The 20,143-nt window shown below is 39.1% G+C and overlaps 2 protein-coding genes and 1 non-coding gene across 8 annotated transcripts; all 3 read right to left on the bottom strand.

Annotated features, from left to right (window-relative positions):
* Positions 1-1,306: 1,306 nt before the first annotated feature.
* Positions 1,307-11,292, bottom strand: LOC112283547 (zinc finger protein BRUTUS). 6 transcript variants are annotated; one of them, XR_002970131.3, is made up of 18 exons: positions 10,331-11,262; positions 9,647-9,868; positions 9,199-9,393; positions 8,130-8,497; positions 7,656-7,893; positions 7,142-7,310; positions 6,244-7,034; positions 5,797-6,117; positions 4,798-5,110; positions 4,322-4,550; positions 3,959-4,183; positions 3,538-3,688; positions 3,129-3,363; positions 2,673-2,732; positions 2,371-2,442; positions 2,063-2,165; positions 1,709-1,768; positions 1,307-1,543 (listed from the first exon to the last, which is right to left on the bottom strand). XR_002970131.3 is itself a non-coding variant. In XM_024522370.3 (17 exons), the coding sequence occupies exons 1-16, from the start codon at positions 10,598-10,600 to the stop codon at positions 2,064-2,066; spliced, it is 3,951 nt and encodes a 1,316-aa protein (XP_024378138.1). In that variant the 5' UTR covers positions 10,601-11,262; the 3' UTR covers positions 1,307-1,543; position 2,063. The 6 variants fall into 6 exon arrangements, 3 of the variants coding, with proteins under 3 accessions (XP_024378138.1, XP_024378139.1, XP_073390796.1); XR_002970130.3 differs by having other exon boundaries at positions 1,709-1,779; positions 3,538-3,678; XR_002970129.3 differs by having other exon boundaries at positions 3,538-3,678.
* A 4,891-nt stretch (positions 11,293-16,183) lies between these two features.
* LOC112284150 (small nucleolar RNA snoR101) lies at positions 16,184-16,248 on the bottom strand. Its single transcript, XR_002970324.1, has one exon. It is a non-coding gene; the product is annotated as a small nucleolar RNA snoR101 (small nucleolar RNA).
* A 126-nt stretch (positions 16,249-16,374) lies between these two features.
* On the bottom strand, positions 16,375-19,381 carry LOC112283874 (uncharacterized). The gene has a single exon (XM_024523171.3). It carries the CDS (start codon positions 19,225-19,227, stop codon positions 16,873-16,875), a length of 2,355 nt encoding a protein of 784 aa, XP_024378939.1. The 5' UTR covers positions 19,228-19,381; the 3' UTR covers positions 16,375-16,872.
* Between the last annotated feature and the right edge of the window lie 762 nt (positions 19,382-20,143).

Below are 20,143 nucleotides of genomic sequence, written 5' to 3'. Positions count from 1 at the left end.
GTTGAATAGTATTTAGATAATTAGATATATAATCAAAATTAATTTTTTTTTATGTAAAGAATTTTAATTATCAACATTCTTTCTAATAACACATATGTATATATAATTGAGATTGTAAATATAAAAAATTATCTTATTAAAAAAATCTTCTTTAGATATTTTTTCAATATTTTAAATATTATAAATTTCTAGTTAAACTTTGGTATTTATTTTACTTACTGTTATTTTAAAATGTAGATATTTTAGCAAACATGCTTAAATTAATAAAGTTGATGTTTTTACATACATGTTAAAAAATCCTAATATTCCAAAAATTTAAATATTTCATTCAAATAAGTTTTTCTAAACTTTAGTTATTTATGGTATCTTTTTTATAAATAAATATTTAATGTTTATTTTATTCTCAGTTTAAGAGCTTAATATATTAGAAAAATAAATTTAGGATTTTGATAGTGACAAGAAATCTTTAAGTAAAGTTGGCACATAGACTATGGACTTTGAATGTTGAATATGATTTTAACAACCCATGCACTTTTGTTGCCCAATGTTGACAATACAATCCTTTTGCTCTACATTGACTACCAAACATCTCATTTCCATTGGTCAGGGTAGATTGTTGCAAACCCAAACAGACCACTAGGTATACAAAATCTAATTAATTTGAAATAAAATCCACAAACAATATCATACAAATTAAACTTCACATAAAATTTTCTAAAAGCTATTACTTAAAAATCTAATATACCTTGCAATGTTAATCAATATCTAACATACAATAAATATATATATATATATATACAAAATGACATCATTGTTGCAATTCTAGCCCCATTTATCAGAGTGAAGAAAGCCGAAATCTAAATGTAAAACCCATTATCAAAGAGAAGATATAATAACCTTATCTCTATTTATCATGTTCTCACATGCAGTAGAGATTACACTTTTATTCATTTATTCAAATATTACAAATATAAATTGCATGCTTAGCATGAAAAATGTGACTTGAAATTGCACATGTATTGAATTATCTTGTGCATTTATATTTTAAAATATTAAACTAATTTAAACTCATCAGAGTACCTTAAAGATCCAATAAACTTTTGAAAATATTAGAACACTCCAAAGTTATTGCTCCTTAAGAAGAATAATATCAGCACCATTCACCATTACTAGTTCAAGAGCAACACATCGGCAAGAAGCGATCTCATATTTACTGCTCAATGTTACAACTATGCAAGAAAATAACACCACTTTCAACCAAATAACAAGCGATATCAATTCAACTGAGAAAGTTTAGACGTCGATATACCAATAAAGTTGCAGAATAAGTCATTTTGTGCAGAAAATAAAACACTGGGTGCAGTGTTTCCCCACCATTTTACAACGTCCGAAGCCTCGATATGATGACAGACACAACCCACATATTCCTGGTCTACTATTACATTTATTGAGCAAAGCGCAACACCTTTGAGCACACAGAAGTTAAAAGTGGCTGATGTCTTCGTAAATGGAATTGCGCAACAACAATTTAACCGGAAACCCACTGGGAACAGCACAACAAAAATATAGTTAAACACAGAAAGATTTTCAGGCATCATCAGGATCAAACATTGCCAACTTGGTACTTACAGAAGGCATCCCCTTGTACCCCAAGCAACCACTACCAGAACGTTTGAAATAGAAGATATAAGTTGATACACATGAGTACCTGAAACTAACATTTTGTAAAGTGTTTTCTTAGGGGAATACAACGTGCTACCTTTCAAACCTGCGCATTCTCTACCGAATGTTTCTTCAGTCTAATGTTCGTTCTCCTCACGAAAGTTAAATAAATCAAGACAACGAAAGGATCATCAATTACAACCTCAAATGCCCACTTGCAACCTAACCAATCTTATTTTAGTATTTGAATAGCCAAATAGATTATCCAATGATGTTAATTTTTTTTAAATTGTAAATGGTGATGCCAAAATATGTGAGTCGCTGAGCATACAGAAACGGAACAGCTTCTTTGCAAATTTTGATAAAAGATAATAACTTGATACGAGCTTTGGAGTGTTACATTATATAGCACGGGTGTTATAAGAGCCACATCCTCCACATTTGTGATATAACCAGTGAAAAGGTGCAGTTGCTTTTTGCTCACAATCGTTACATAGGATTTCCTGCATAGAATCAATACATCCAATGAAACGCTTCAGGATCAGAAAATTGCTCTCAAAAATTTGCTTAATATGATATGATCAAAAGTGATTTTCAACAGTTTGACAGAAATTCAATGTGCTGAGGGTTGACATTCATGTTACGAACTATGAACGTGACTGTCAGGTGACACTACTATCATTCATAGGTCATGGCCAAAATGTATACCTGATTTCTACTTCTATACTCATCAGGAAGCTGCTCAGATGCCAATAAAGCATCGAGCATACCAAAATAAATCTGCAAAATCAGACAGATATAATTAGACAATCGCAGACAAAAGGAATGATAAGATATTTACAACTTGATAAAAGAAAACTGGAAATCACAAAATTACAGGGTAGAAGTAATAATAAAGGTAGTCACAAGCATTTTCAGACAATAGTTCTTATATGAACAATAAATGCTTCGAACAAGGATCAAACCATACAATAATCTCAAGATTGACCAGATCCATAAAATCTGCTTACCACCATATCCCCTAGGGACTTGCAGCAGATAGGGCAAGTATAATGACTGCACGTATAGGCCTGCAAAATATAATGAACTCTTGCTTACGATACGTGACCATACACAATCAACGGGTTTGTCCAAGTTGAACTTTTTTTTGATGAAGGCAACAGATAGAATCAAGAACGACAATAAATCTAATGTCAGGTTTCAAATGGTGGAAAATTAGTAACAAAATATAATAACTTTAAAACAAGGCAATCTAAGTCTCAAATAAAAAAGATGGTCAGTTCCCGGGGTATATCGTTCAAACATTCACTAAATGAGATAGGTTGCAAATACTAAGAGTTCCGAGAACATCGTAGGCCCTAAAACAAACCACTGGACTAAAGAAGATTACTACAAAACGATCTGCACCTGGGACCTAAACCTGGTTTGAGTACACAAAGTTTTTAGTAGAAAAGGTCAGTGCACACCTTAAAGCAGGCGGAGTGCATGAAGTGACCACACGGAAGAGCTTTGACAGGCGTGTTGGAAGTGAACAAGAAATCATTGCAAATAGGGCAATTAGATTCGAGGCCTTTCTCCATGCACTTGTGCTCTTTAAGCTGCATAGCCATGCAACTGTTGCATGTCATGCAATGAAAAAAATCAATGCCTAAACCCTTACCAACACGGCAAAGATTGCAGGATGGGCAGTGATATATATCCCTGCAAATCAAATCAGCCAAATGTCAGGTTAATATCCCCAGCACTATCATACAACAGGATATTTATTCTGTGTGATTTGAATCGACACTAATTTTTGAATTGCGAACATTCTTGGAGAAGTGAATCGATTGAAGTCTAAGTTCTTACAGGATAAAAAGTGATAAGAGTCTTCACCTGTTGTCATTGTCGAAGAACTTGCAGATGTTACAAAAATAACGACCCATAGAGAAACCGTTGCATGACGGAGTGTTACAGACAGAAGCAACAGGCTGCACCTGCAAGCATTGCATGCACATCATCTCCTTCGTTGCATGCCTGCAAGAAACTGCCGCATTAATGTATATTGTAGATTATAGTGTGTGAAATAAAGTAAGAAATTGCACAATATCATAACTATCGAGAAGCCTTTGATAGTTGCGAAATTGAACAACAGGAATCTTAATAATATTGCTTGTACTTAAGCCAAATCAATCCATCTTTACACAACAACAAAAGAATCATTGCTGGATGCATTTCAAATCATCCTTCGCACCAAGATATAACGTCAGAAAACGATGAGCAAGAAGCCCTACACATCATTCATGGTCGAAATTACCTATCCATAGAGTGATCGCTGACTTTGTCATGACAAAAACGACATGAAAAAAGGTTCCCACAACAGGCAGCTCGGAGTTTACAGTTTCGTTTATAATGCTCACAACCATATACACCATTTTCTTCGTCCTGATAAGACTTTTTCCGACCAGGAATATCAGCAGGATTGTCCCCTTCTTGTATTAGCATCTCATTTGAAACCAATTGCTGCGCTGCTATCCACCGGCTGTGATTGCAACCCAATTTCGAACGATCAGGTCAAAATGTGAGAAAGTTCAGTCGCAAACATATATTTGATTGCGCACATCACGATGTAGAATGGTCCTGACAAACAAACGCGGGCATTTAGGATTGGATAAATTACCTAGTCATTAGATTTTGCATGAGATAGGCCTTCCGACGCGGGTCAAGAGAACTGTCACTAGAAACTTTCCGAATGGCTGCCTCCAACTCTATTTGATTCATCCTGAAGATATCACGCCATCCAGGTTTGAAGACTGCATACCTATTCGCATGGTCTGCAGTGGGTTTACTCAGGTTCGCTGCGTGCATATCTTCATCATCGGTGCCGCAAGTGTTTGCATGAACAGAATCTGGAACCAAGGATAAGACTCAAGGATTGATTTAGCATCACGGTTAAGTCCCAGCCTAAGTACTACTACAAGCTCCCCAACAAGAACGATTCGCAGAGAAAAGCATAATCTTTCGAACTCTCTTTCGACCAACCAATATCAATCAATGCCAAGATTCCAGCAATTGCAGTGAAACTAGGAACCTTGAATATTTCGATCATACAATATCTCATACAAACAAAGAAACGCATAAATCTATGAGACAAACCTGATTGAATAACGCCTTCATGATTGCAAGCATCTAATGTTCGAAGCTTCTCATCACCAGTTACCTCTCCTGTATCCACAACGCCTTTAGATAGGTAGTCAACAACCATTTGTAACGATTCACTTGTGCCCATGTGGGGAACAGAATGTTTTTCGGAGGACTCCACAGTGTTGCTATTAGACGTTGGGTTATTCTTCCACCAGGCCTGCAGCCATTTGTCAAACATGGTGTTGCGAGTAGCCTGTCTCAATGTATCCATCATAATGTTCTGCTCGTGCTCGGAGAGTGCTGTTGTGATCCAAGGCAACATTGACTGCAACAAGAGTGATGTGATATTAGAGTCTGTGGGATGCACAAGAAAAAAAACGCATCGATTACAAAGGAAACAATCCCTGTCAAAAACAAACATGAAATACATAAAATGTGCACAACTTTCGTACATACTTAAAAATTGCGTCGATGTGATTAATCGAAGTTAAGAAAGTTGCCAATTTAAAGCAGAAAAGGGAGACAGCCTATCCCAGCACCGTATCATTTGGATAAAAAACAGTAACTTAATGTAACTGATCCACGTAAAAGTAACAGCTATGACCGACTAAAAATACGAGTTGACAAGATGATGGTAATAGATATCGAGATTTTTCATTGAAATTTTAAGCAACTATGAAGGGTGGAATCAAGGTCATCTAGTTGCAAAATTAGGATCCTACATACCACCACTTAGGATATTCATGAAAGGTTATTCCGATGTCGAATATTTTAGCTCAAAAGAATCCATATGCGTGTGATGACTTGCTAAAGTTTTGTAAAAGTCAAAGCCAGGAGGATCATGTGCAACGAAAAGCAATATGGAATGGGATCTCTACCATGGATAGACAGAACACAACAACGATCAGCATTTCAGAGAGTGAGATTTCAAACGTTTATGAACCCGTATGACATGAAATAAAGAACTAAGCCATCACAATTTATATGAGTTCAGGTTAACATGCAGCTTACCTGCAGCACTTCGGCACCAGTAGTTCCAATGATACGTCCGACAATTTGATCCTGCTCCTCGATACTGAAATGAACATCAAAAAGAGGCCAGAGCTCATGCTCCTCCCTAGAAACATGATGATCAAGACTCACTCTAATGGATTTGCACATCCTTTGCAGCTTGCCGGCCAAAGCCCTTCGTTGAATCATTTCGGCTTTAGAAGTCTCTTTCTCCATGCAATCTTGTTTAAGCTCATCCTTACCATTTTCCATGTCTGATGTAAAAGTTGGAATTGCCTGGGTGTGCATACGCGTGTGCAGTGTAGACAGTTCCACAAGTACCTTCAACAAAGAAGGGTAAGTTGTCAGCTGAAGGACATAAGCTGGATCACACGACATAACGAATTGTGGGTAACTTTATTCTCATATGGTAAATTACCCAAAAAAATCATCTGGAATTCCATTTACCTCAGCAATATCTTTAAATAATTGCTCTTCTTGCTTGTGATCGATTGTGTATGAGTGGCTAACGTTATGCAGAGCCTCCTTTGCTTCAAGAGCAGGGAACACAATATCATCCTCAGCGTTACTATGCGCCCTGTACAGCCCCCACAGAAACTGAAACCTTCCCTGGAACTGCCTGAGAAAGTCTTCATCACAATCAGCAAGTTTAGCAGACTCAGAATCTAAGTACTCAAGGTCCTTCCTGATAGCCTTGTGGAACTGAAAGATATGGTCAATTGGCTTTGGTCCTGGATCACAAGTGGGACCTGAATCATTGACCCATCCAAAAAGTTCAGAGTTCGACGAACTACTATTCAAACTTGCTGTATACGGCTTTATGGCTAGCCCTGAAGGACGGGTGGTTAAACTACCACAGCCTAGCCCAGGGGCACAACATCTGGCAGCACCTTCACAACTATTTTTGCTCGTGGTATCCTTAGTTGGATAATCTATACTAGCGTCCTCAAATTCACTTCCTCGAGGACGTTTTGATGCTCTCGTATCGAAAATTTCTGGAGAGTCATCTGGCCCATGCACAGTACCCATATCTACTGAATTGTGTTTTGAGGGAATAGTTGACCCGTTTTGCATGTTTACGGGTCGACTCCCTGCATTAAATTTCATCCTCTTAACAGAACATTCATCTTGTGATGTAGAGAGACAGCGGATGCTTCCTGTACTCGAGAAATGTTTTGGATGCCCTTTGCATGCCCAGTCTGAGAACAGGGTCACAAGGGCATTATCTTCAACAGGAGCTGTAGATTCAAGAAACAATATGTTAGCACTAAATAAAGCTGATTTTCAAAAGCCTAAGATGGTCTCCAAAGTTTCGTCAATGATTAAAGGAAGAAGTCACAGCTACCTGCCAGCCGCAAGTTCTCAAGCATTACTTTTGTTTCATCCTCACTCAAGATGGCAACCAGCCACGGGAGAACTCGCTCGAGTAACTTTAAGGGCATTAGCCTCAAACTTCGGTATAATAAAACACGTTGTTCTTCAACGCTACAATGTGATTGTGGGTAATGGAGTACCTGAAAAGAAGACACAAATGGAACCTTCAGAGATGTTCACATGAAACATAATTGAAAAGGTTGTTGTACAGTGGCCCCGGACATCACTTGGTAAATAAAACTATTTTCAAATTATCATTCCTACGTTAAGAGGAAGTGAACTGCACAAACATTTCTCTGAACTAAACTAGAGACAACATTGTAAGTCGAGCTTGACGCTGGTTATCAACTCCTACTTATAAAAAAATACATAAAATCACCACCCGAAAGTGAACCTTATTCTCTATAATATCTAAGAAAGAGGACAGGCACTTGTAGTGCTTGAGCAACTTAAGTGAAATTTAAAGCAAAAAGAAAACTTTATACCTCCTCCTCCTCCAAAAGATGTTGCTGAATTGACTCCACAATAAGTTCTGCTCTCTTGCAAAGTTCGCTATGCAATTGAGCAACTGTTGCACTATTATTTACAGCATCCTGCACACCTTCAAGCAATCGAAGTACATCCTCAAATCTTCGATCTTTCTCGGCATGGTCCATTAGATAAGTCACCCGCTCCTGGACTTTCTTGTGTAAAGAAGGGCACATTAATTTATCCTCCGCCGAACTACCAAACCACTCAAACGCGTCAGTATTCAGACAACAGGTAACGTATTCAACTTCAGGACAAGAAATCTCATCCAAGGAAGCAAGTAGAAGCCTTGGCTGCAAACTAAATTATAGTCTTGTCTATGTTTCTTTCATAATTAAATTGTAATTCTATGGCTACAGGTATCTACCATACTGCAGACCAATGGGAGAAATTATTCTGTCAACATAAAAATCGAAACAGAAGGATCTCACCTTTGAAAATTGCACACATCAGCCAAGAACTGGGACCGCTCAATGAAAGCAGTTAATTTTGCCAGAGATAAACCCCCCCTGGGTTGAATTTGACGAGCTTGTTCAGCAATTTCTTGTAATTCTTTGCGAATTGCATTATGCCAGTAGAGAAGTTCCTTAAGAGGAGAAACTAATGGTCTACTTCTAAGTAGTTTTGGATGTAAATTCCCTTGGTTCACTGAGCTGTCTCTATCTAGAGCCCATGTCAAGTCTCCTGCCACCTTTGAGTCTATTGAAGCCCAAGCAACTGCTTTTGCATCTAGATCCGATCTAGGACAATTATAAGCATCTATTGCTCTATTTCCCCCTCTTAACCATGCAAGTATCACCTACACACAACAGCACAGGAACGAAACACCAATTAACTAGTCAACATCTGGTATTCTAATTATGAACAAGACACAAGAGAACGAAGCGCTCTCACCTATAATACGATGAACATGAAACGCCGTTAAGCATATCAGATGTATCGTAGCCTCGAGGATTAAATATGTTGTAAGAATGTCCTGCTCAACACTTCAACGCTTCCTAATGGCTTATTCTTACAGAAAGTACGGATCTATGCTACAGAGATGACGACCATAACATTTCATCACTGGACGAAGATTGTCTAATAACTTGCAGAAGCCGATTCACTTGCAACCATCACGACAATATGAAGCCGTGGCCATTAGCACTATAAATTTCAGTGATTACTTTCAAAGATCACCAACATTCATTATCTGAGAAGCTAGAAGTCAACTGGTGCATTCCTGATTGAAGTGCCTACAAGTCGGCCTTCAGATCCTCAACAAACATCAAATACACCTTGATTTTCCCAATATTAGAAGCTTCGGGACAGTGCAAAAAGACAGAAAATACCATATCTACGCATCATCCGAACATTAAGAACAAAAAACCAAAAAACCAAAAAACCTACAAAATCACCTTTAGCCACATTATCTTACTAAGTTCCTCGTGTGTTAAGGCTGCTGGACAAAACGAGTGACTAACAAAAACTAAGTTCGAAAAAGTTACTTTCTTATCTAACCTGCTGAAGCAACTCTTCTGGTGGAACGACTTCACGCATGACTGCCACCATCTGTTGACGCTCTTCATCTGAGAGAGAAGAAGCAAGCCACGGCAGGAACTTCTCCAAAAGGTTGACAGGAATACTGCAGATAAATTGCCAGACCAGCCCAGTCTGTTCCTTGTAAGTGAAATGCTGCATGAGAAGGGGAAATACCTGCATACGGTGGCAATTAATAAGCAACAGGACTGAATGAGATGTGATCTACCACCAAAAGCCAATCAAGCTCGATATATGTGTTTGGGCATGAACTTCTGAACCGAGAAAATGTATGCAACCAAGTTAACAACGTTCTTTAAAATTCTTCAAGGACCTTCTGCAATGCTGATCAAGCTAGCAAGCGTTGAAAAATAGTAGCCAGTTAAATCTTATCTATTATGTAGATGTAGGGACTTAGGACGGTTTGTACCTGTTCCTCTTCCTTTGCTAAATGCTGGCAGAGGGTAGTATGTAGGGCCTGTGTGCAGCAAACAAGATCCGAGTGCAGGGTCGACGCAACTTTTCCTTTTTCAGCCAAAGCAGCACTTAAAAGACTAGCTATCTGATCAAACAAGTCACTCTCCACCTTATGCTCCAGCGAGTAGGAGTGGGCTACATTCTTCACACGAGAATCGAGGGCAGGAAGTATCACCTGTTACAGACGCGATTTACCAGCTTCTTAATAAAGACTTACGCCATCGGAGCTCTGACAGAACAAAACTGGAGGCGGCTTCCACCGTAAGAGACTTCACCAAATCAAAGATGACTAAAAAATAAGACTCCGCATACAAGACTGCAGAGATCGGCAGTACGTATGTAAAGGAACGAGGTCATTCATTGGACGGGATTTCCTAGATTTTAATATCTCTGCAGAATGGTCCAACGGGAAGCTCTAGTGTGAATACCATGACTTAGGACCCATATCCACCGATCCAACGAGCTGATCAATGAAAATAAAGATGAGTTTCAACATGAGCGCCAAACTCTCATGATGGACTCTCCGTAGATAAACTTCAACAATGCGCGAAATCAAGCTAACAATGTAACAGACTGTTAAGCAGTATTATCTGATACTCGCAAATTACATTCGGGGAATCGCAAGGAAAAAACTAACCTCGTCTTCCGCGCTGCAGTAATGCTTGTACACTGTGCGTAGGAAAATATAACGATCAATGAAATTCTGGATGTCCTTATCTGTTCCATTCTCCACCGCCAGTGCATCGCGATGTAATCTGTCCATCTCAACACGTATTGCTTTGTGGAAAAAGACAAACTCTGTAATTGGAGACGCCAAGGGCACACAAGACGCGCCCATACCTAGCGCGGTGATTAATGGCGTCGGGACTGGCTGAAAAGTTTGAGGAAGAGCAACTGAGGTTGCCATTTTACGAGTCAGGAATGTGGTCAGGTTGCATTACCAGAAGCATATCCTCTGCATCTGCCTTTCTATGTTGTAAACTTATTCCGAGTGCAAATTGCAAGCACCCTCTAGGTACATTCGCTCGTAGGGCGGGCATTCTAATGTTTTAGAATGTACAACAAAACGCCCCAACACCCATCCTGCCCCCAAACTCCAGCAGTATGTAAACCCTCCACAAATTCTAGATTCAAACCTTTCGCGACATGGATGAACGTGAGGACAAAGGTATGCTCAGCTATGCAAGGTCAGAAAGTTGCTCATGACCTCAATTCGGCTACCCCTGATTCCGCAAGAAGAAGCGAACCACTACTACCTCTACCATAAGAGAGGTAACAGAGACGAAAACCGGGATTGCTCTCCCACGGAAGTGACCAGAACAAATAACATAGGGACATACGACACCAACGAACAATTGCGCATAGCCGAGAAAGAAGTCGCAGGTACAGGAGAACACATAAACAATCGACCTAATTCGGTTAATGGGAAGGGCAACTGTAGAGGAAGGGTAGGCGATAAACCAGAAAGGTGAAGCAATAGTAGGGAAGTGAAAATGCAACTGGAGACACGAAGAAATTCAAACGGAAGGCACATCGAGGGGGGGGGGGGGGCTTGTGTGGGGAGCATCAGAACAGCGAACGGGACGTCACAGAGCAAGAGCAAGAGGAGGTCAAGGAGGCGCAGACGAGGCACGATGATAAAGATAGAGATGCAATCTGAGCCCGATCCCCCAGACTCTACTCACTTACTTAACGTACTAACTTAACTTACACACAAAACAGACAGAAACAAAGAAAGACAGAAACAAAACAGGAAAGAAGGAAGCAAATAAAGAAAGAAAGACTAACTCTTCCCTCTCGCCATTTCCATCTTGGATGCACCTCGATGCTGTTGCGAGGACGATGATCGGGGAATAGCGCATGGATTCATTCTTGCATTCATTCCATTCATTCGCAGAGCATCTGGCTCTTCTTCTCAAGATTCCACTCCGACCAGTGGTGTGCGGATTGGCCGACGCCGTGTCGTCGTCACTTGGGCGAAGCGATCCGTCCTACTCGGCGCCGACGAGCCAGGGGTTGGCGCACACACTCTGCGAGGCGGGGCGAGGAGCGGGACGGGACGGGACGGGTCCGGGGGGAGCGGGAGGGGTTTCATCGATGAGACTCGACGACGGCGTCTGACACCCGGCGGACGAAGGAACTCCGTCCAGCACTGTGGTTCCGAACTTGGGAACGAATGACGACGATGGATGAAACCCACTCACTCAGTGCACCATCTCATTCATTCATTCTGTCCGTGAGACCTGTGCTGTTGGATTTCTTTTGTATAGTGATGACAGCTGTGTGTATCTAAACACAAAATCATGCAAGAATCTTAGACCCTATTTTACCCTAAGTCATTTAATAAAACGCTTCCTTTCTGTTACCAAGTTTGACAGATTTTATAACCATCTACAAGCATTTCACCCAAAAAAATCAAGTTTTTACACACTTGGCTTCTCCCAATTTCTACACAACAGATCAACAAGATCCCTTGTGTTTGTCAATTTTTTTCTACATGTATTTCTCTAAGACAACAATAGAGTATGTTTTTAGTGCCTATAATAGGTGCCTATTTTGTGATGGTTGAAAACTTAAAAGATTACCTACATCATCAAAATAGAAGAAGAAGTTTTGGTGTTATACCCTCTAATAAAGAATCTGGGTCTTCATTAAAATAAAATAATAAAGAAAAAGGAGGTGTATTTCTATAAAGAATGTTCAATTATGAATTATTGATTTCAAATATTTCCAATTGGTTGAAATAAAGATACATTATAATCCTAAGTTATACTTAAATTTGTTCCTTTTTTTTATTCAAATGTAATTCTAATCAAAGTCTTTAGGAACTCTCTAGTTTTTTTTGTTAGTCTACTTAAAATTTTTCTATCATAAAAATAAAAATAAAACCAAAAAGGCGATTTAAGTATGTTATTTTAATTTAAAATTTAGGTTATTTTATGTATCATTTATACTGTTTATAAATATTTTATTAGTAATAAATAAGAAATTATAATAATTTAATTAAAATTTTAGATAAAATTTTATAATAACATTTTAATTTAAAGCTTTATAGAAAAATCGGTTTTTTTATCATGTTAACATTCAACCATTAGAATATTATTTTTTCACATTAATAATTTTTTCTTATCTTTATTTAATATAGTAGAAGGTCTAAAAAAAATAAAATATTATTTAAACTATATATATTTAGATATACATATAAGTGCTTTAATTATCTCAACTTCTATAAAATTAGTCTTACTAAAAGTTGGATTATTATATTAAAGTGAAAAAAAAACTACATCTACAAGAATTTTATTTTATATAAACTTATTATTTGTAGTAGTATCAAATTAAAAACTTAGAAATTGTATAAATAAATAGTTAACAATAAAAAATATATTGATTGATATTCTTTGAATTTAAGAAAATATATTGTTTAAACTTGAAATTGTTGTTTTATATTATTAATATGAGATGTTTTAACTATTATTCATCAATTCTTTTATGTTTACATTTTGCAACAATATAATTATACAATTTGGTACTTAAAAGATATTAAATGGTAATTTTGGAAAAAATATATGCATATTTAATAGATATCTATATTACTTTAATATATAGAAGTAAGCAAAAGCACATAAAAACATGTTGCTTAGGTAATATTTGTCTTAAGAAGCTCCAAGGGAGTTTCTTAGGTAAGGATTACATATTTAGACTCTGATAGATATGCCATGTGGCTATTAAAACTTGTCCTACATGTTCTAATTTTTAAAAAGCCACATTCAAAACAACCTTCAATTTAATACTTGATCTGCAAGCCTTGTATTTCATAGAAAGCTTTGACAAGACCTTTTTAGTAGCTAGGATATATAGAATCAATACTTGATCTGCAAGCCTTGTATTTCATAGAAAGCTTTGACAAGACCTTTTTAGTAGCTAGGATATATAGAATCAATATGAAGACTATCGTCAAACTTGTCAACATACTTCATGAATTTTGGTCTTAATTTAATACTCTTTAAATTCTTCATAATTGGCAATAGTCATTTTAGTTTGTTTCTATCTTATATCTATTTTTTTATTTGTCTACTTTCTCTATTTGAGTCACACAAGAGTGTGTTGTTTTTTTAGAGTTTTATCTTGGTTCATATTATTGATAGCATTGCTTTTGTAAGTTTTGTAAGTTTTATCTATTATTTTTATCATTATTATTAAAAATAAAATAAAATATTATTAAATTATCTATATTAAAAATATTGTTCAAAAAGTACACAATAGTAACATCTATATGTATATTCAATGATATTCATATTATAGATAATTATTTAGATAAAAAATATATAAATTTAAAAATATATTATTACATTATGAGTGGCCAATATTATGTAATATTTATTGATTTTTTAAAATAGAAGCTCATCTAGCTAAAATATATTTAAATATATTTAAATGTTTAAAAAATATTATATACTAAAAATTATGATTTATATTAGACATCATTAAATAATAATCAGGCATTGTTATATGTTTGTAAATGCAAGTTATAAATCTAATTAAATAAAATTGAAAAAACAAATTTGATAAATTTTTTCATATTATAAACAATAATTTATGTAAGAGATTATATTTTTAATTATAAACAATCAAAACAAGAATTAGTGGCATTGTAAATTGTTTAATAAATTTCATAATTACAATCTAATAAAATTACGAATATAATATTAGCATACATCTATATAAAATAAAACAAGGTATGTGCAATAGAAAATTATGCCATATATCATGCATAATTTTATAATAAATTGTCAAAATTATGATATTTTGCATGATTTTAAGATGAAAGCAAGTTCTAAAAACAAAATCATACATTTAGAAAATATCATTAAAATATACATGCATACATAACAATTTTGTATAAGAAGAAAACGCAAGCAAGAATCATAATCTTGACAACATAATAATAGATCATAAATCTTGAATACTACATATTATCTACTAAATATGATAAATATAAAACATGAAAACTATAGAGAGGATAATAGACCCAACTATGTTCAATACAATCATATTCCAAGCCATCTTTCATTCTTTAATCTATACTTGATCATGATTTGATTAAAACTTCACAATTATTTTAAAGCAATTTCAAAGTAAAAATCAAACTTGAAATTGGCAAAGAATGCTCTCGACTCAAGTTGAAAACATATAATATGTCAATCTACTAATCCAAAAACATGTATAATAAATCTAAAATTTACAACATTGATAATTTATGCACCCATATGTTTGTGCTCACTAAAAGCAAATAGAGACAACATGCTATTCAACAGCCTCTTCACACCAAATATCAAGATTAGATTCATGTATTGTCATGCATGCCCCCAACTCTTGCACTCTGAATCACACCCACAAGAAGGAATTTAGATGCATCTAATTATCTTGCCGTAAATCCCACTTTCTACCTCCGTCCACACATGTCCACACTCTCTCTCTCTCTACTGTTTGTAAGGGGGGGTGCTAACTGTGAAATTGCATTCCCTTACATGCTCCCCTAATTTCACTGCGCTGCCTGAGTGGGACCTTTATCTGGGGAAGTGTCCTTGGACTCGATGTCCAATAGCAGACGCAGAAATAGTCGGTGTAACCGATTCTGCAGGCGCCATGCAGAGAGTCAACGTCGTGCCTCATCTCCACTGTCGTTACACCAGTGCGTTCCGAGTATTCTTGGCATGGACGGGAGTGCATCGTAAACTCCACCATACATGAATCGTCACATGTCGACTCTACATGATCGGATCGGCGCCCTGCAGACTCTTCAGGTCGCTCGGGCATCATTTATTTGTTCGAATTCTGAATTCCGAATTCCTCCGTCACGCGGCGAGTTTCATGAGTTAAAAAGAAAGGACGGCGGTCCTTCATTTCGAGGACTAGTGTTCTTGGTGGAAGAAGTTGTGAGGCCTGGGTACCATGCATTCATGACAAAAGACGAAGTTACCAAAGGTAATGTGTGATTGCTCAGGTTGCCTTGATCTGGAAAAAGTTACCAACTGGTTCAGCCCTCTTCGTAATCTCACGTTTGCCATCCACAGCTGACCAGCCTTGTGCAATGTGGTTAAAGCGCAGGTCGAAGAAGTCTTGCTTGAGTCCAGCTTGAAATGCCACTTCCACGACCCACTCTCTACTTTACGATCGACAATGCATTTTGCAAGGAAAGATGGATTAATTCTCATACTTATATTGAGAAAAATTGTCTGATCCAGCAACACTCCCTTGCCAGTTGCATCCTTAAGTTAAGACAACGAATTGGATAATAAATCCTAGAATCAGTCGGCAAACATCCATGTTGACCAAAAGTGCCAGCACTGAACAAGACAAATGGACCAAACCGAAGTCCAAAACCTTTCCAGCAGCACAGCATTGAAGGATATTCCAACTCTCCTCAACTGCTAAAAGGAACGAAAGCAACCGAGACGTGACACTGCTAAAATTTGTTTGGGAGTGCAGTTGCATCAGCTACCAAAAGCTTCTTCATTGCAACTTACCTGATTTCTCAGAGATCAAGTGTATACCATCATTTGCAATGCACTCCCCCAAACAAACACTGTTCACTAGTATGATCTTGATCGTTCAACTATCAAACAATGAACAAATAAAGAAAATAAACACAACACAACAATTGGTAGTGGGGCAAGCTGGTTACCAAAATTGGACAGTTCGCCAACAAAACGTAGTGCCAACTTTTAACTGAAGAAGCTCCTGTTGCAAACAAAATGACAAGTGTTCGTGTTGCCAGCATCTTACAGGCAATTCTCATTCAGCACGGATCAAAAGGCATAGCGTCTAGCGCACTGTAAGAACATAAAGATTGAACTTTCCTATCAGCATTATACTACAATGTGCGTAGCACACTTGCCACTCTGCTCACAAGCGTCAAGCGTCACATGATATCTGTAAATTCTAGTGCAAAATTTGAGAAGGTGCTGAAGTGGCAGCCTCCTAAAAATATTGGTTTCATCCCTATGTCTAAGGACTTCATTGTTTAATAAGTGTTAATATACCATCTAGCTCACAGCTAGCGTGAAATTTGGAGCAGATACCTGAACCTCATCTGTTAAGGCCAGAACCAACTCTGTAACAATTCAATCCAGAAATACAAGAGAAGAGGGCCATGCATTCCCAACACTCGTGAAAGGGTTAACATTCAATGCGAGCAGCTCCATTCTGGGACGACACAAACTTGGGCATCCGTCGGAAGTCGGTGATACACTGAACCACGTCGCCAACCTGAAAATTGACCCATTCTTCCACTATCATACCACACTCCACTCCTTTCGCCACCGTTTCCACATCCTGCTGCTCTCTTTTGAGCGATTGCATGAGACCTTCAAACAGAACCTCCCCACTGCGCAACACTCGGATCCGGGCTGCCCTTTCTAAGCGTCCATCTAACACTCGGCATCCAGCAATTCTTGTTGCCCCCTTTCCAGTGCGTCCTTTGCCCTTCAGCTCGAACACGCTGAGAACCTCAGCCTGACCTGCTACTTGATCCTCTTTCACACCAGGGGCCATGCCCACAATGAGGGCCCCTACTTCCTCCAGCAGATGGTAGATAACACGGTGCTTCAAAACCTTGACTTTAGCTAATCTAGCTGATGTCTCAATTGCAGATCCCATAGAGCCCACATTGAACCCAACAATATGAGCTCTGGTACTCGCGGCAAGGTCAATGTCAGATTGAGAAACCGGTCCTACCCCCGAGTGCACTATATTCACGTCAACCTGAGGACAACTGAGGAGAGTGAGAGATTGGCTCACTGCTTCGGCAGTACCCTGAACATCCGCTTTCACAATTACGGTCATTTCTCGCCTCTCTGGAACGACAACTTCCGCCCCATCCTCTGCAACAGCGGCAGCGGCAGCTTCGGCGGCAACGACTCGTCGCTTCAGCTGCCACATGCGCTTCTCCTCTAATCTCGTCCGCCGAACCTGACTCAATTTTCTCGCTCTCTCCTCGCTTGCTACAATCTGAATGTAATCCCCAGCTTCTGGAAGACCCCGCAAACCATCTATCTCAACAGGTGTCGAAGGCCCTGCAGATGTAACTGTTCGCCCAAGCATATCTTTCAGCACACGAATTCGTCCCCACTGCGTCCCTATAACAACAATTGCACCAGGAACAAGGTTTCCCGAACGTACAACGACCGTGGCAAGAGGGCCGCGGCCACGATCAACACGCGCTTCCACTACAACCGCGTGCACTTCATCAGAGGATGAAGCCTTAAGCTCCATCAACTCCGCTTGGAGCAGCAGTGCCTCTTCCAACTTCTCAAGTCCCGATTTCGTAATCGCAGATACTTCCACCACCTGAACATCACCTCCAATATCCTCAAGCTCGACACCATGAGAAGCTAGCTGTTGTCGGACCCGGGCAGGGTTTGCCTCAACTCTATCACATTTAGTCAGAGCCACGACGACAGGGACACCAGCTTCCTGGGCAAGAGACATAGCTTCGAGGGTCTGCGGCATGACTCCATCATCGGCAGCCACGACCAAGACGACTATATCCGTCACAGCGGTCCCGCGCGCACGCATAGAACTGAAAGCAGCATGACCAGGAGTGTCAAGAAACGTAAGGGAAGAGCCCGATGGCATGGCCACGACAAATGCTCCCAAATGCTGCGTAATACCTCCAGCCTCCCGCGCCGCCAGAGATGTCTGCCGGAGGGCATCCAATAAGGTGGTCTTCCCGTGATCCACATGCCCCATAACTGTAACCACGGGTGATCGCGGAAACTCTCCGCCAACGCTCCCTTTCTGATTCAGTACTTTCTTCACACTCATCCCATACTCTGATGCCACGAGCTCCGCCGCATCAGCAGTCACGGCTTGCGAAACAGGTTCCCCAATTCCGGTCAATACAGTCTTGACAGCGTCCACAGACTGCCTCACACGAGCCGCTAGTTCCGAAACAGACATGCCATCAAAAATTTCGACAACAACATCCTCTTTCTCTTGCTGGACTGGAGTTACGGCAGCTTTCGATTGCTCACCCTTGTCATGCGGTTTCTTGCCCTTATATCTGTGCCCTTGAACAGAACCTGACGGGCCTAGTTTCGCCTTTGCGGAAGAAATCGCGGATGACCTAAATGCACGCGTTCCACACTCAGCCCCCGGAATTGTGCTCGGGATACCTCTCCCAACCAAACCTACACCAACTAGACGATAATCCAAATCTATAACACCACACCGGGGTCCATTCGTGCCCAAACGACCCGATAAAGAATCCGAAAACCTTTCCAAAACCCTAAAGAAGGACCCGTCCCTCAAACCCGGCGCTGCTGAACAACGTTCACAGGTATAGCCCCCGACGACATTGTCTCCATGGTCACGATGCAACGTGCAAGCAGCAGCAGCATCCTTCGAATACGCTACCAACGAGCTGAGGCATTGTGGCAACGGTTGCGCGCTTGAAACCCGATCGCTTCTAGATGACTCCGCGAGAGCTCTGGCCAGGGAAGTGGTGCGGCGCCACGAAGAAGGCTTGGCCATGGCTGGGATCAATAGAAAACATGCCCAGGGTCCAGGCAACGGTAGAACGTTGTTAAGCTCTGCACTCCGCTGGGTAAGCTGAGAGTTCTACTGCCATAGCACTGGCCATCGCCGCAACAACTGGTAGTGCTACTGAAGCATCGATTGCGGTGCACATGAAAACACAATGATGCGCGCGAGGCTCCGCGATCCCAGCCCCGCCAACGCCCCTATGACCGCGCCATGTTCATCCCCATCCCCGCTCATGGATGAACGTGGCGGCCTTCTACTTCAGCCTCGTCCTTTCCTTTTCATCCTTTAAGGAGATGTTCATCCAGATAGCTAATTGCAGGCTTGGGGTGTTGTGAAGTTATAAGAAAACAAATAAATTAAATTTTAATTTTAAAAATGAAAAATGAAAAACAGAAGGTATGTGCCTTCTTCTACTCTTTTGATGACATTATTATCTTGAATGTACCTTCTCCTTTGTGTTGCTACTTATAGTGGTCTAGGAGTGTTTTGAAATAATGTGGTGTTCTATAGACTCACTAGAAGGGTAAATTTTCTAATGGGCTTGCCTTTAGTAGAAGGAAGTGAAGGGTTCATCAGAGCAAGTGATACAAAAAAGTGTAATTTTCTCTTTGATAAGAATCATAAAATTAAGGCCAAGGATTTTATTTTATTTTTCTTTCCATTAAAAATCTCATTTCAATTGCATGCTTCTTGCCTTAAAATGAAGTTTGTAATCTTGCATATTGTACCGAGTTTGTAATACAATCCATAGCCTAACAGATTACTAAGAAGAAAAGTTTGAACAAAGAGACAATGAATAGTTTTTTTTTTGAAGACTTTGTTTCTTGTGGCCTATGTCTTCAGCAGTTTCTTTTACTCAAAAAACTAATTGAATAATTTAATAAGGAATTTATTGTTTGACTAT

Source organism: Physcomitrium patens, chromosome 6 (assembly GCF_059467195.1).
Source record: "Physcomitrium patens ecotype Gransden chromosome 6, ASM5946719v1, whole genome shotgun sequence".
Taxonomy (NCBI): Eukaryota; Viridiplantae; Streptophyta; class Bryopsida; order Funariales; family Funariaceae; genus Physcomitrium; species Physcomitrium patens.
This window is presented reverse-complemented; position numbering and strand designations above follow the sequence as displayed.